Below are 16,567 nucleotides of genomic sequence, written 5' to 3'. Positions count from 1 at the left end.
AATACTACCTCCTGCAAGTTCCCTCCAAGTCACACACCGTACTGCCTTGGAACTATATCGCCACTCCTTCACTGTTGTTGGGTCAAAATTTTGGAATTTCCTCCCTTACAGCATTGTGGGTGTACCTACACCACATGGACTACTGCGATACAAGAAGGTGGCTCACCACCATCTTCTCGAGAGCTATTAGGGATGGGCAATAAATGCTAGCCTTGCCAGTGACCCTCAAATCCCGCGAATGAATAAAAAAAAACTGCTGCTATATCGTTCTCTGCATTGGTATCAGATTCTCTGATAAATCAAAGGCCTGTTTGTCTGCCTTTTCCAACAGCATAATAATCTGAAGTTAAACTGGGGGATACAAATCAACCTCTCATCTTTTGCCTGGTCTTGATATTAACAGGATTCAAGTAGTAACGCCCATGGATAATCACTTGGTTACACACAGGGATCACTGATGTTCCTAACTGATAGTTCCAAAGTTCAGCTGAAAGTCACTTGTAATCTGTCTTTTTTTGGCACTGATGAAAATATAATGATTCAAGTACAATTTTATTATAACTTGTTTGCACTACCAGTTGTATTATTTGCGGAACTGGCAAAGTCGTCTTGTGTGATTTAAAAATGAACTGGCTGGTGGCCCAACTATTAAACTGAAACATTCAAGTTCAAATTCCAGCCTTGGCTGACATTTGCGGACCTCCCTCATAAGCTGTTGATTGTTAAAGGCTGTCAGTTGTAGCACCGAGGGTTAGGTGAAGTGCATAGCGAATGGTCGTGGAGTCCACTTGAGCGATATTTCATCCACCAACTAGCTCACTGGTACCCACACTCACCCACCTATCTTGTCAGCCTGAGTCCATATTTAATTCCTGGGAACCTACAAAAGACAGAAACTAGAGACAAGGTGCAAAACTTAGATTAAAAAAGGAGATAAAAGGATTAAAACCGCAAGGGGATACTTTATCGGATATCATCTCAATAGTGAGCTGACGTGATAATTCGTGAATAATAAGGTCATGATTCATGTTACTTGCTATGTTTAGCATACAGTCTACCATTAATTTGAAGTGTTTTTTTACATGAAGAAAATTTGAATTATCCAATAATTCAAATTAAGGAATTGCAATAACACAGCACAGAGGCTTCTTCGCACTAAAAAAATGGATTATCTAGTAATTCAAGCTAAGTGATTTTGAATTAACAGATGTAGACTGTCTAAGTCATATCCCACAGGTTTCCATAAAATAGTCTGTGAATACTTTTCAAAACTAATTGGGCAAAAAGGGAACAATTGGACTAAAGAGCGCAGAATAGCATCAGAGCTGCTCTTGTATAAAGGCTTAATGTTTTCAATCCAAATTCCTCTGCTGTTTTAATCCAGGCTTTAGGTTTTTTAAAATAAATAAGTCAACACTTGAATCAAAATTGTGCAGAGAGGAATTTGGAATGAGTATGTTAAACATACATAAGAGATCAACACCCATCATAATTATGGCCTTGGTTCTATTTCAGCAAGTTGGTGGCAAAGACAGCATTTATTGTCCTTCCCTGGATAGAATTGAGGGGCTTGCTGGGCCACATTAGAGGGCAGTTAAGAGGCAGCCTTTTTGCTGTGGAGTTCCATATAGACCAGACTGAGTAAGAATGGCAGGTTTCCTTCCTTAAAGGGCATTAGTGAACCAGCTGGGTTTTAATGACAATTTGACCGCCTCCTAGTCACTTTCCAGATTTTTTAAACTGAATAAAAATTCTCAAACCGCCATGGTGTGATTTGAGCTGACATTCTTTGGAATATTAGTCCAGGACTCTGGATTACTAGTTCAGTAACATAGCCATTAAAGTATTGTATCCCATTTTTATGGCCTTTTTATTTAGAAATATAAAGTAGAATAGTCTACATGTTTTGTTAGGTAAGTATATATTTTTTGACAAAGAAATACACAGGATGATCAGATGTAGGCTGGAGCCCATATTGCCCAACATGTTGTGGTCACAGCCATGGTAAGGGGGTAGATGTAAGTGATAGGCACTGGCATTAGGAGTAAGGGAAAAGCAGTAAGTAAGTCAAGCAGGAACACCCCCTCTAAACATTACAGAAGTGTGTTGGTATTGGCTCCCCTCCCCAGCTGAACTGGCAAATATGTGTCACAGAGCACCTAAATAGGAATTTGGGTTACTTAGGCAATTTTTTAATACACCATGAATTATTTGCTTAAAGGTATTTTTTCAGAGCAATTACCTCATTTAAATACAGAAGTCTTAACTTTCAAGATGCACAAAAGTGATAAGGATGGTGAGAATAAGGAGTCTTGGCTGATTCTTTTTTTAACTTTTTTTTCCAATTTCCTTTCACTGATGGCTGTTTTTTAAAAATCTTTCTACTATCTCTTATTCCTAAAGCGGACCTCGTGGAGAAATAAACCGGGTATGATTTGGCTCCTCTGCTGCATTGTTGAGTTAAAAAGAAACATTTGTTTGTTATGAAGGGAGAGTGGATTAGACTCAGATTTGTGCGTGATCTGCAACGTTTGTGTGCATCTCCAGGCAACAAATTAATAAAGAGCATCAACTGACAGATTCTTCACCTTATTCTAGAGTGAACAGAAAATTGCATATAGGCTTTTTCACCGGAATTTGCTTTAAATGGCTAGTTTTACCAAGTTTATGCCCCACAGAGTATTGTTTTCTATTGTACATATAAGATTTTAACAGAAGGCAAATCTACACTTGTGTAGATTTCAATTATCACTGAAGTAATCCATCTAAAATTCTAAACTTTGGCCTGATTATGGTTTGACCAAGATGGAAGTTTCTTCCTGTGCCTATAAAGCTGCAAGTTAACTTCGTACAGTGTGCAGCTCACACATGCATGCGACTGTCTTGATGCTCAAGGCTCTGGGATCCACCATTCAAAAGTAAACTGCACACATATAATCAAGAGAAAAATGAAATGTGCTGTTGCCCATGTAACTCTGGCCATGATAATGACCATCTAATAAACAATATAGCTGTAGAATTTCAACTGGCATTTTGGACGGGCAGGAAATGAAATGCCACAACTCCCAACCTCCTCCCACTGTACCTCCCCTGCGACTCCAGCACTTGCCCAAAAACTAAATGCACCACATATGCATTGTAAAAGTGGGAATTCATTTTCTGCTTTTCTTAAGTGCAGTTGCTCAATTGCACACAATAGTACCTGACAATACTTTGCGCTGTGAATACCAAAATTCAGACAATTGGATCAATCTTGTCATTGCTCTTTATAGTTTGTAAGCTGCTGGTGGTGTACCAGATTGTATTCCAGAACATGTGTCACCTCCCACTCTTCGTTATGATGACAGCTACAGTTACCATCTCATGCAGAGTGTAAACTATACTATTAGAGTTATAGGGTTATTTATTATTGAGCTGTCCAAAAATGCTCTTTCTCAGAACAGAGAATGCATGCCGTGTTAGTAATAACAGAGTGCATGCAGATAATTGCACTGAGAGTCTTGTATAGCTATGTGTGTCTTCACATTTGAGTGGGACTACTTGCTGCAGGACCATGGCTTGGACTAATGAGATCCTTGGGGCAGGAAGAGTAACTGACATTGTGAATCACAATAAGGTGGTGCATGGAATTAATGAGAAGTAGCGATTGTGAAATTCTGCCCATTAGTGAACATCTTTGGGAAACCTTTTGCTAGGGGGCCTTGCGATGAGTGTGTGGTGGGTCCACTGAAAGGAGGCCATACTTGCTGATATTTCTCCTGTAGACAACTGCAGTAGCATTTTTCTTCCATGTCCAAGGTTGGGAGGTTCTGTCGAAGTGTAAAAGAATTGGGGATTGCGCCTTGTTCTTGGTGTTTGTTTCACAGTGAGTCACGCTTTGCAGAATATTGTCCAGGTACAAAATTAAAATGGACATTTTTTGGTTGGGGGCTGTTCACAATCATAGAAAAGGTTTGATACTCTGACTGCTTCAATAAATATATGCAGTATTTTATGTGAATGATAATCGGGAATCCACTCATTAATTTAGCACTGGCAAATCTTGCTGGGGCATGTTGCAGACTTGTAAAGCTCTAGGCTCAAAATCACTGCAGGAGTTGTCAACATGGGAGTAGCTGGTGTTGCATGGTAGTGCTGTCTCAGCCATATACTTTTCAGGGATGTTATTTTGCTTGATTGTCTGATTTAAAGGGGTAGATTTTAACTCATTGCCCAGTGGAAAGCTGGCGGTGGTGGATCAGTCGCTCCCTATAGGTGCTGCCTGATTTTCCTCTTCCATCGAAGGGTGTATAACAGGAACCCAATTCGCTTTCTGCCATTATCCACCCACCAGTGAAAGTTAAAATCGAGACCAAATATTAATTTTTTTTCAGCTTAAAATACATTCAGTACTTTTTCAATGATCATGAAATAGCCATTTCAACCCAAAATGCACCAGAGAGCACTTTTTTAAGTATTTAGGCTACACTTGGATGTACCAATTCAACATTACCTTACTTGTAGTAGTAACATGCATTGTGCTTGAGCATTAAGCCTCCTGTATGTTTGTTCTTATCTAAGATATCAAACATGCAGTTAAGGAAAAGGTAGTAGAGCAGAATGTTAAACTTTTAGTTGCCCACCAAAAGCAGAGTGAAATTCATTACATTTGATTACTTGAACCAATCTTTTTAAGGAGACATGAATAGGTTTATAGAACTTGTGGAATTTTGTTTTTTGTTTTTTTTTAAATATATAGTTTGCACTCTGCCATAATTCCATCATTTCTCCACATTTCATACTCTACTCCATTCTGTCGTTCTTGCTTGCTTGCTGTGTGGAGACTTGATATTAACACTTCTTTGTTTCAAGCAGCAGCTTTGCTTTGTGTGACCCAACATTTCATTCCCTGACCTTGGATCCTCTAACCTTGAAACAGTATTTGGATTAACTGATAAATGAGCAGCTTAAGAAGCAACTTGCCAATAGATATATTCTTCCATACAAAAATAAAGCTTTTATCATCCTTACTCTGTGATACAGTAACATTTTAATGGTCATGGTGGGTTCCTGATCTTGGTTAGTTTGTTGAGGGAAGAGTCCAGAAGAGACCATATGCCTCCTAACATGAGAAGTCAGTAGGCGAAGTGGTTTCTCTCACAGTGGCCAGTCACAGACCTAAAAGTGACAAAAATAGTTGGAAATTTTGGAGGTGAGAAATAAATTTAAAAATTAATACTGTATTAATATAACTTGTGCATTGCAACGTTAAATGATGCACTTAAAAGTGGAAAGGTGTAGAAAATATTTTGTGTCCAAGAAGAATGTGCCTTATAGTGTACTGTCCTGTAGGATCTATGGAATATATTAAAATACTGCATTAGCCATTTTCTGTGGCTGCTCACTTTTGCATTGCTCACTAAGGGTCTCTACTAGCAGAAATACATTGCACTGCTCGGCAGTACCTTCCAAAATGCCAAACAAACCTGAATACTATGGCTCTGAAAAATATCCCCAGGAACAAATTCTCCCTCCTACCCATGCAGTATAGTAATGACCTTCTGGCTTAGTGAAGTTTCTTACATCTTTATGCTGTGATATCACAGCATATTTTTTTTTAATTTTTATTTAGAGATACAGTACTGAAACAGGCCCTTCGGCCCACCGAGTCTGTGCCGACCAACAACCACCCATTTATACTAACACTACAGTAATCCCATATTCCCTACCACCTACCTACACTAGGGGCAATTTACAACGGCCAATTTATCTATCACCTGCAAGTCTTTGGCTGTGGGAGGAAACCGGAGCACCCGGCGAAAACCCACACGGTCACAGGGAGAACTTACAAACTCCACACAGGCAGTACCCAGAATCGAACCCGGGTCCCTGGAGCTGTGAGGCTGTGGTGCTAACCACTGCGCCACTGTGCCGCCCACAGTTTATTCTCAAGCTCCATTTTTCCGAAGAAATTGTTTGGACTTTATAGTTCTTTGAGAATTGGGAATTAGTAAAGATGTATACTGAAGTAAGCATCTTCAACGAATGCTATAAAGGTGTTATGTAAATAAATAATGAACTTAAGTAGCAATCTTTAATGTACAAGTTAAATGTATGTTTATATTAAAACATGGGGAATTGGGTGGTTGTTAGTTAAGACATTGATTTTCTCCCAGGACCTATGTTTGAATCCAATTTAGACTGATGGGATGAAATTCTCTTCTGTATTCTGGCTGTAAGGCTGCTTTGTGAAACAAATTTTGAGCAGTTGGAGTCCAGTTCCTAGTGGGCATGGACCCACTGCAAAAAAACTGCCCAAGTCCACACTAAATTGGTAGCCTCATTCAGAGAGGCCACAAGATGACTGATCTGGGAAATGGAACGTGGCATATTAGCACGATAGGTTCTCTTCAGTTTAGATCTGGTTTAGAGTTAGGGTAGGGTAGAGCAGAGGGATGTTTACCCTCAATTTAACTGTAGTAACTAACCTGGGTTTGCTTGATGTTAACACTGAGTGTCTGAAATGGAAAGCATTCCATTATCCAGTACAGAATTCACATTAAATATATATAAGTGCATTCTTACAGATTTATTTTTTTGAATGAATAGTTCACCTCTAATTGATAGTCACAGGGTGTATTAATGGAAAAGGATATTCTTATTTCTAGTGATTCTTCTGAATATTTGGTCTTAAACAAGGTCTACCAGATGCTTAGGGCTTGCACAGTGCAGTGAGCTGCAGTGGCACTTGGTGCTGCCCTTGGTCTTTCCATGCTTTAGTTGAAATCCTGCTCAGGGAGAAGAGACAAAGACCTTTTCTCAGCAATGAAAGTCAACAATGAGATCTAGCTACCTGAAGACAGTGATTCAATGAACATGTCAACAGCAGGTGAACTTATTCACCTTTAAAAGTTCTGTATTCCTTCATTCCTGCTGCACATTATGGTGTCAGGAACACAACGGCCATTATTGTAGTGTATCAGTTGGATGGGAAACGTAGCAGCTGATGTCCGGCTACAGTGAACTAGTGAGTAAAATTGTCCCTCATTTCAAAATCTCTTGAGGTTCTTGGGTTTGAGGGAAAGGAAACTTCACCTAACATTGCAGAGACTTGAATAATAGGATGGCATAGTATTGTATTGCATGAAGCTCCGACTCATTTCATGACCAAGTGTGAAGGTATCTACTTAGTCCTTCATTGGCAAGCTGCTGATTTAATCCCATACGGTGAGGGGTAGGGTCTAAATGGAGGCCAGATATTTTCTCGAGGAAAGGGGAAGGTGAAAGTCCAACAAGGCTACATATCTCAAGTCCTATTGGCCAACGCGAGTAACACTAGTAGAGCTTGGGAGAAGATCATGTGTTTGTCCTATTATCCAGTGAACTAGTGCATGTAAGAGTACATAAAAGAAAAAAAAATGTCTAAGCAAAGGCGGTTACAGATACTGGGGAATCACTCAGCTAGGCCTTACCTCCTGCATGGTGGTGTGTTGCCTATGACTGGAAGTGACCTGCTGCTCTGGTGCCTGTCACCTTCAACTTTTGAAATTCCAGAAAATTCCTCCATGGCAGAGTCACTAAAATCAATAATGGTTAATTTCTGATGGGCTTGGCTGAATGTTTGTCTTGGAGTTAATAATGAGTGCTTGTTGAACAAAGTTACTTACCCATAATCAGAGATTTGCATTTTCAGGTTTTATTGTTTTGGCTGAAGCATTTTGTAGAGAAGAGAATGGATGTTGTGGTAAAAATGGATGTATCCACATTTCTTTAACTTTAACAGGAGCCCTTTCTTAAAACATGGGTGTAGCATCTGGTATCTCCTTTTCCACCTGCTTTTGTAACTTAAATTACATTTATTTGGTTCTGATAATTAAACATAAAACTGACATCCACAATGCCAATCATTTGTGGTCAATTTCTTTCATCTTGTTTTCCAGTCTTAAGGAGAAAATCCTCAATTGTATTGTCAAAGCAATAAGTACTGAAAATGCAAATAGTTATTTTTAATTTTGAAGTCCATTGCCATGCTGTGAATCCATGTTTCAGAGAGTACTGCTTTATTTGTGGCCTGTTGACACAGCTGTTTTGTCATGTGATCCTAACCCTTACGATTAACCATGTTGATTACAGTGATAATTACTGGGCTGAGTGGCCCCTAACATGCACATTTGGTTTTTTTGAACTTACAGATTCAACCACTAGTGATTCAGCAAAGTCTAAGGTAAGGACTAAAATGTTTGGAGACTTTATTTATTCACCTATTTGCTAACAACTATGGCCATTGCTCCTGAACATTCCTCTTCCTTTTCCTTTTCCTAAGCTCCAGATATACCAACTGACATGCTGTAGCTCTTCCATGCATCCTAATTGTATTTAAATTAAGAGAAATCTCACTACCTCTAACTTTTTTTCCAAGGGGCTCAAAACTGTGAAATTTCTTAATGTCTTCACTTCCTTCTATAATCTGCTGGCTTTTAAAATCTTAGATTGGTGTCATCTAACCACCACTTCTTGAGTTATCTCTCAGACTCTTATTTGCCTTGATTGTGCATGGCACCTGGGCCTTTCATCCACACACAGCTTCGTCAATTAAAAAAAAAAGTACTATTAAAATGTATCATATAATAAGTCCACTCAGGAGGAATCAATAAATTGGTGTCAATCAAATGTTTTCTTAATAACGGTGATAATATTGTTACTCTGTTTATTTAAATTGATTCATACGAACATACAAACATACAAATTAGGAGCAGGAGTAAGCCACTCGGCCCCTCGAGCCTTTTTTTTTAAATTCATTCTTGGGATGTAGGCATCATTGGCCAGGCCAGCATTTATTGCCCATCCCTAATTGCCCTTGAGAAGGTGGTGGTGAGCTGCCTTCTCGAACCGCTGCAGTCCATTTGGGGTAGGTATACCCACAGTGCTGTTAGGAAGGGAGTTCCAGGATTTTGACCCAGCGACAATGAGGGAACGGCGATATAGTTCCAAGTCAGGATGGTGTGTGACTTGGAGGGGAACTTGCAGGTGGTGGTGTTCCCATGTATTTGCTGCCCTTGTCCTTCTAGTTGGTAGAGGTTGCGGGTTTGGAAGGTGCTGTCTAAGGAGCCTTGGTGCATTGCTGCAGTGCATCTTGTAGATGGTACACACTGCTGCCACTGTGCGTCTGTGGTGGAGGGAGTGAATGTTTGTAGAAGGGGTGCCAATCAAGCAGGCTGCTTTGTCATGGATGGTGTCGAGCTTCTTGAGTGTTGGAGCTGCACCCATCCAGGCAAGTGGAGAGTATTCCATCACACTCCTGACTTGTGCCTTGTAGATGGTGGACAGGCTTTGGGGAGTCGGGAGTCAGGAGGTGAGTTACTCACCTCAGGATTCCTCGCCTCTGACCTGCTCTTGTAGCCACGGTATTTATATGGCTACTCCAGTTCAGTTTCCAGTCAATGGTAGCCCCTAGGATGTTGATAGTGGGGCATTCAGCGATGGTAATGCCGTTGAATGTCAAGGGGAGATGGTTAGATTCTCTCTTGTTGGAGATGGTCATTGCCTGGCACTTGTGTGGCGCGAATGTTAGTTGCCACTTATCAGCCCAAGCCTGGATATTGTCCAGGTCTTGCCGCATTTCTACACGGACTGCTTCAGTATCTGAGGAGTCACAAATGGTGCTGAACATTGTGCAATCATCAGCGAACACCCCCACTTCTGACCTTATGATTGAACGAAGGTCATTGATGAAGCAGCTGAAGATGATTGGGCCTAGGACACTACCCTGAGGAACTCCTGCAGTGATGTCCTGGAGCTCAGATGATTGACCTCCAACAACCACAACCATGTTCCTTTGCGCTAGGTATGACTCCAGCCAGTGGAGGGTTTTCCCCCTGATTCCCATTGACCTCAGTTTTGCTAGGGCCCCTTGATGCCATACTCGGTCAAATGCTGCTTTTGATGTCAAGGGCAGTCACTCTCACCTCACCTCTTGAGTTCAGCACTTTCGTCCATGTTTGAACCAAGGCTGTAATGAAGTCAAGAGCCGAGTGGCCCTGGCGGAACCCAAACTGAGCGTCACTGAGCAGGTTATTGCTAAGCAAGTACCGCTTGATGGCATTGTTGATGACACCTTCCATCACTTTACTGCTAATTGAGAGTAGGCTGATGGAGCAGTAATTGGCCGGGTTGGATTTGTCCTGCTTTTTGTGTGCAGGACACACCTGGGCAATTTTCCACATTGCAGGGTAGATGCCAGTGTTGTAGCTGTACTGGAACAGCTTGGCTAGGGGCGCGGCAGGTTCTGGAGCACACGTCTTCAGTACTATTGCCGGAATATTGTCAGGGCCCATAGCTTTTGCAGTATCCAGTGCCTTCAGTCGTTTCTTGATATCAGGCGGAGTGAATCGAATTGGCTGAATTCTGGCATCTGTGATGCTGGGGACTTCAGGAGGAGGCAGAGATGGATCATCAACGGCACTTCTGGCTGAAGATTGTTGCAAATGCTTCAGCCTTATCTTTCGCACTGATGTGCTGGGCTCCCCCATCATTGAGGATGGGGATATTTGTAGAGCCACCTCCTCCAGTTAGTTGTTTAATTGTCCACCACTTTTCACGGCTGGATGTGGCAGGACTGCAGAGCTTAGATCTGATCCGTTGGTTATGGGATCGCTTAACTTTGTCTTATCGCATGCTGCTTACGCAGTTTGGCATGCAAGTAGTCCTGCGTTGTAGCTTCACCAGGTTGACACCTCATTTTGAGGTATGCCTGGTGCTGCTCCTGGCATGCCCTCCTGCACTCTTCACTGAACCAGAGTTGGTCTCCTGGCTTGATGGTAATGGTAGAGTGGGGGATATGCCGGGCCATAAGGTTACAGATTGTGGTTGAGTACAATTCTGCTGCTGCTGATGGCTCACAGCGCCTCATGGATGCCCAGTTTTGCATTGCTAGATCTGTTCGAAACCTATCCCATTTAGCGCGGTGATAGTGCCACACAACACGATGGACGGTATCCTCAATGTGAAGGCGGGACTTCGTTTCCACAAGGACTGTGCGGTGGTCACTTTTACCAATACTGTCATGGACAGAAGCATCTGCAGCAGGCAGATTGGTGAGGACGAGGTCAAGTATGTTTTTCCCTCGTGTTGGTTCCCCCACCACCTGCCGCAGACCCAGTCTAGCAGCTATGTCCTTTCGGACTCGGCCAACTCGGTCAGTAGTGGTGCTACCGAGCCACTCGAGCCTGCTTTGCCATTCAATAAGATCATGACTGATCTGATTGTAACCTCAACTCCACATTCCTGCCTACCCCCAATAACCTTTCACCCCCTTGCTTATCAAGAATCTATCTACCTCTGCTTTCAAAATATTCAAAGACTCTGCTTCCACTGCCTTTTGAGGAAGAGTTCCAAAGACTCACGACCTTCTGAGAGAAAAAATTTCTCCTCATCTCTGTCTTAAATGGGCAACCCCTTATTTTTAAACAGTGACCCCTAGTTCTAGATTTTCCCACAAAAGGAAACATCCTTTCCACATCCACCCTGTCAAGACCCTTCAGGATCTTATATGTTTCAATCAAGTCGCTTCTTACTCCTTACTCTTCTAAGCGCCAGCGGATACAAGCCTAGCCTGTCCAAACTTTCCTCATAAGACAACCTGCCCATTCCAGCTGTTAGTCTAGTATAAACCTTCTCTGAACTGCTTCCAACGCATTTATATCCTTCCTTAAATAAGGAGACCAATACAGTACACAGTACTCCAGATGTGGTCTCAGCAATGCCCTGTATTGCAGAAGCATAGCCTCCCTACTTTTGTATTCAATTCCCCTCGCAATAAATTATAACATTCTAGTAGCTTTCCTAATTACTTGCTGTACCTGCATATTAACCTTTTGCGATTTATGCATTAGGACACCCAGATCCCTCTCAGAGCTCTGCAATATCTCACCATTTAGATAATCATTTTTATTCCTACTGACAAAATGGTCAATTGCACATTTTCCCACATTATACCGCACTTGCCAGATCGTTGCCCACTCACTTAACCTATTTATATCCCTTTGTAGCCTCCTTATGTCCTCTTCACAGCTTACTTTCCTACCTATCTTTGTGTCACCAGCAAATTTAACAACCATACCTTCGGTCCCTTCATCCAAGTCATTTATATAAATTGTAAAAGGTTGAGGCCCCAGCACTGATCCCTGCAGCACACCACTCATTACATCTTGCCAACCAGAAAATGACCCATTTATGCCTACTCTCTGTTTCCTGCCAGCTAGCCAATCTTCTCTCTATGCCAAAATGTTACCCCCAACACCATGAGCTTTTATTTTCTGCAATATCATTTGATGTGGCACCTTATCAAATGCCTTCTGGAAATCTAAGTACAGTACATCCACCAATTCCCTTTTATCCACAGCACATGTTACTTCTTCAAAGAACTCCAATAAATTGGTTAAACACTATTTCCTTTTCACAAAACCATGTTGACTCTACTTGATTACCTTGTATTTTTCTGTAGTTTTTAATAATAGCTTCTAACATTTTTCCTATGACAGATGTTAAGCTTACTGGCCTGTAGTTTCCTGCTTTCTATCTTCCTCCCTTTTTGAATAAAGGAGTTACATTTGCTATTTTGCAATCTAATGGAGCCTTCCCCAAATCTAGAGAATTTTGGAAAATCAAAACCAACACATCAACTATCTCGCTAGCCTCTTCTTTTAAGACCCTAGGATGAAGTCCATCAGGACCCGGGGACTTGTCAGCCCCCAGCTCCAACAATTTGCACAGTACCACTTCCCTAGTGATTGTAATTTTCTTGAGTTCCTCCCTCCCTTCCATTTCCTGATCTACAGCTATTTCTGGAATGTTACTTGTATCCTGTATGGTGAAGACTGATGCAAGATACCTGTTCAATTCATCTCCCATCTCCTTATTTTCCCTTATTAAACCCCCCAGACTCACTTTCTTTAGGATCAACGCTTACTTTATGAACTCTTTTTTTAAGTATCTATAGAAACTCTTACTATCTGTCTTTATATTTCTAACTAGCTTTCTCTCCTACTCTAATTTTTCCCTCCTTATTAATCTTTTAGTCGTTCTTTGCTGCTTTTTATATTCAGTCCAAATTTCTGACCTGCCACCCACATTTGCACAATTATATGCTTTTTCTTTAAGTTTGATATTACCTTTAATGGATGGTGGGTTGGGTCCTCCCCTTGGAATTTCTCTTTCTCGTTGGAATGTATCTATTCTGTGTATTCTGAAATATCACCTTAAATGTCTGCCACTGCATCTCTATTGACCTGTCTCTTAACCTAGCCAGTTCACTTTTGCTAGCTCTGCTTGCATGCCCTCATAATTGCCCTTATTTAAGTTTAAAATAATAGTCTTAGACCCACTCTTCTCTCCCTCAAACTGTATGTAAAATTCAATCATATTATGATCGCTGCTGCCTAGGGGCGCCTTCACTATGAGGTCATTAATTCATCCTATCTTGTTGCACAATACCAGGTCTAAAGTAGCTGGTTGGCTCCAGAACATGCTGTCCTAAGAAACTATCCTGAAAACATTCTGTGAACTCCTCATCTATAGGCTACCTTTTCCCATCTGATTTTTCCAATCTATATGTAAATTAAAATCCCCCATGATTATCGCCGTACCTTTCTGACAAGCACCCATTATTTCTTCCTTTATACTCCATCCTACTGTGTGGTTACTGATCGGGGGCCTGTACACCACTGCCACAAATGATTTCTTGCCTTCATCATTTTTCATCTCGACCCAAACCACTTCTACATCCTGGTTTCCTGAACTTAGATTATCCTTCTCTATTGTGCTAATACCATCATTAATTAACAGAGCCAACCCTCCACCTTTCCCTAGCTTCCTATCCTTCCTAAATGTCATGTACCCTTCAATATTCAGGTCCCAATCTATGTCATCCTGCAGCCATGTATGTCTCTGTAATGGCTATCAGATTGTACTTATTTATTTCTATTTGCGCTATCAGTGCATCGGTTTTGTTTTGAATGCTACGTGCATTCAGATACAGAGACTTTAGTTTAGTCCTTTTATTGTTTTTGTAACCTCTAGCCTTGTCTGCTGATTTACTCTTAGATTTGTAATCACTGTCCATTCCTGTCACTGTTTATCTTTTCCCATATTTTTTTCTCTCTTGCCTTGTCTCTACTCTTTAATTTACCACATCTACCAAAATTTGAACCCTTGCCCCCACTATTTAGTTAAAAACCCTCCCTAGTTATGCAACTCGCTAGAGCACCGGTCCCAGCACAGTTCAGGTGTAAACCGTCCCAACTGTACAACCCCCACTTTTCCCAGTATTGGTGCCAGTGCCCCATGAACCAGAACCCACTTCTACCACACCAGTCTTTGAGCCACACATTCATTTCTCTAATCTTATTTGCCCTACTCCAATTTGCACATGGCTCAGGTAATAATACAGAAATTATTACCTTTGAGGTTCTGCTAAATTTGATGCCTAGCTCCTCATACTGACTATGCAGAATCTCTTTCCTTGTCCTGCCTATGTCGTTGGTACCTACATGGACCACAACAACTGGATCCTCCCCCTCCCACTGTAAGTTCCTCTCCAGCCCTGAGCAGATAAAAACATACGAATTAGGAGCAGGAGTAGGCCACTCGGCCCTTCGAGCGTGATCCGCCATTCAATAAGTTCATGGCTGAACTGATTACACCACATTTCCACCTACCCCATAACCTTCCACCCCCAGATGTCCCAAACCCTGGCACCGGGCAGGCAACACAGCCTTCTGGACTCTTGCTCTTTGCTGCGGAGAACAGGATTCATGCTGAAGAGCTACTCTTAGATGGCTTTGTTTAGGTAGGAGGATAGGGAATAGCTTTGACATCCTCTGTCATAGCATCAGCAAATCGTCAGGGATCTCATACTAGTAATCTAGTGGGAACAAATAAACCTGTATTCAAAATAAATTAAACTGTAATTTTTTATAAAGCTTTTTAATCCATAGAGAATTTTAAAACATGTCCTTCAAGGTCAAAACAGGTACTGTGCCTGGTCAGCCATAAGATCACAAGATAATTACAAATGAGGGAAGACAATCAGCTCATCTTAGTTCATCCATTCAGAAATGTCCCCCATTTTGGCTCTTACTAGTCTACAATAAATGCTGGATGTCTTCATAGAGATATGTATGGGTGGTAAAAGTTTGGAACTCTCTTCCCCCCAAAAGGCTGGGGATACTAAGACAATTGAAGCTTTCAATACCAAGATAGGTAGATTTTTTTGGGTAAGGGTATCAAGAAATATGGAGGAAAGGTGGGAAAATGGAGCTGAGCAGCAGGTAAGCCATGATCTAATTGATTAGTGGAGTAAGCCTAAGGGGCTGAATAACCTCCTCCTGTACCTAATGTTCCTATGTTAAATTTCAAATAAAAATCCAATTTTATTAGTCTTAGCATAATTTATATTAGTTTAGTGACCTCTAACTATTTATTATTTATTTATTTCAAATTCAAGAAAGGTCTCAATTCTGATATTCATCTTAGTATTTTTGCAGAAGTGCCCCCAAAATGGAATCTACTGATGAGGTATTTTCATTAATCGAAGAATTAAAGCAAACAGTGTGCACAGTGTGCTGCAACATTTTCCAAACCTCAGTGTGTAAATATGCTATGGGGTACAATAGTGATTCCTGTAGATCATGAAAAGGTCCCAGCTTCAATTTCTGGTCTGTGCTAAGTTACGGTTTTCACTATTTTGTTCAGATTGAATAGACTGGACTTTGTTGTCGTGCCCATGAGCATTCTATCAGAAATGCTGGCCAATATATTAAGGGTAACGATAAAAACTACATTGGTTTTCACTATTTGTTCTGCCTGGGTGAGGTTACTAGTGCTTTGCAATCAGTCCCCTGCCAAACTGAAATTGAAATGCCATTTCAGTCTTTCATGTGCTGCATTGCTCAGAATGTATGTAAAATGTGTAATGCAAAAGGGTTGAGAGCAGAAAGAATGAAAAAAAGAACAACGAGAGCACCTCTGGAAATGCTAGCCGACTTTCAGAAATCCCTGGAGAGTTCGCATGTAAAAAGAGAACCTATTAAAATCCTGGATAAATTGTATGGGTTACATAATCAGCTCTCTCCTAGTGATTTTCCAATATTGTTTCCATAATTCTCTCAATATACAGTGAGCTCAGTGCTGTCCATGCTGAACTGCCAAGTTCTACTAAAGAATTCCCACAGTGTCTTGAGTTTAGTAAGCAGTTATAAAATGCTACATTATACAGATGTAAATTTGAAACTGCTGAAAGCCACCAGAAGTTACTATAGAGAATAGTATTAAGAGCTTTTTAAAACATACACGCTTATATACATGTTTTCTATATATGTATACGTGTGTGTTTGTTGAGATAAGTGGTAGATAATTTTCTGTTGGAAGGTTGTTTGTACCTTTTGATTCTATTGCCCTGCCTCTGCATGCAGTATGGCTGTAGTTCCTTAGTCTTTACATGTCCTGTGTGTTTTTTGCTTCAGTAGCATTTCATACAAATGGAAACAGGCTTTTAGTCTTAACCATAAAAGAAAGACAAAAATACTGAAAA

General features: G+C 40.9%; 1 protein-coding gene across 7 annotated transcripts in view; it reads left to right on the top strand.

Moving 5' to 3' along the window:
* LOC137348208 (rho GTPase-activating protein 23-like) overlaps positions 1–16,567 on the top strand; it is a 515,957-nt gene that overhangs the window by 490,152 nt on the left and 9,238 nt on the right. For all 7 annotated transcript variants that reach the window (XM_068013572.1, XM_068013573.1, XM_068013571.1 and 4 more), the window contains one exon: positions 8,172–8,203. In XM_068013572.1, coding sequence (XP_067869673.1) covers positions 8,172–8,203 — 32 coding nt within the window. The remainder of the gene's footprint in view (positions 1–8,171; positions 8,204–16,567) is intronic.

The sequence above is a fragment of the Heterodontus francisci genome, chromosome 33 (genome assembly GCF_036365525.1).
Source record: "Heterodontus francisci isolate sHetFra1 chromosome 33, sHetFra1.hap1, whole genome shotgun sequence".
In the NCBI taxonomy this organism is placed as follows: Eukaryota; Metazoa; Chordata; class Chondrichthyes; order Heterodontiformes; family Heterodontidae; genus Heterodontus; species Heterodontus francisci.
The sequence above is the reverse complement of the archived record's forward strand: the minus strand, read 5'-3'. Positions and strand labels throughout refer to the sequence as shown.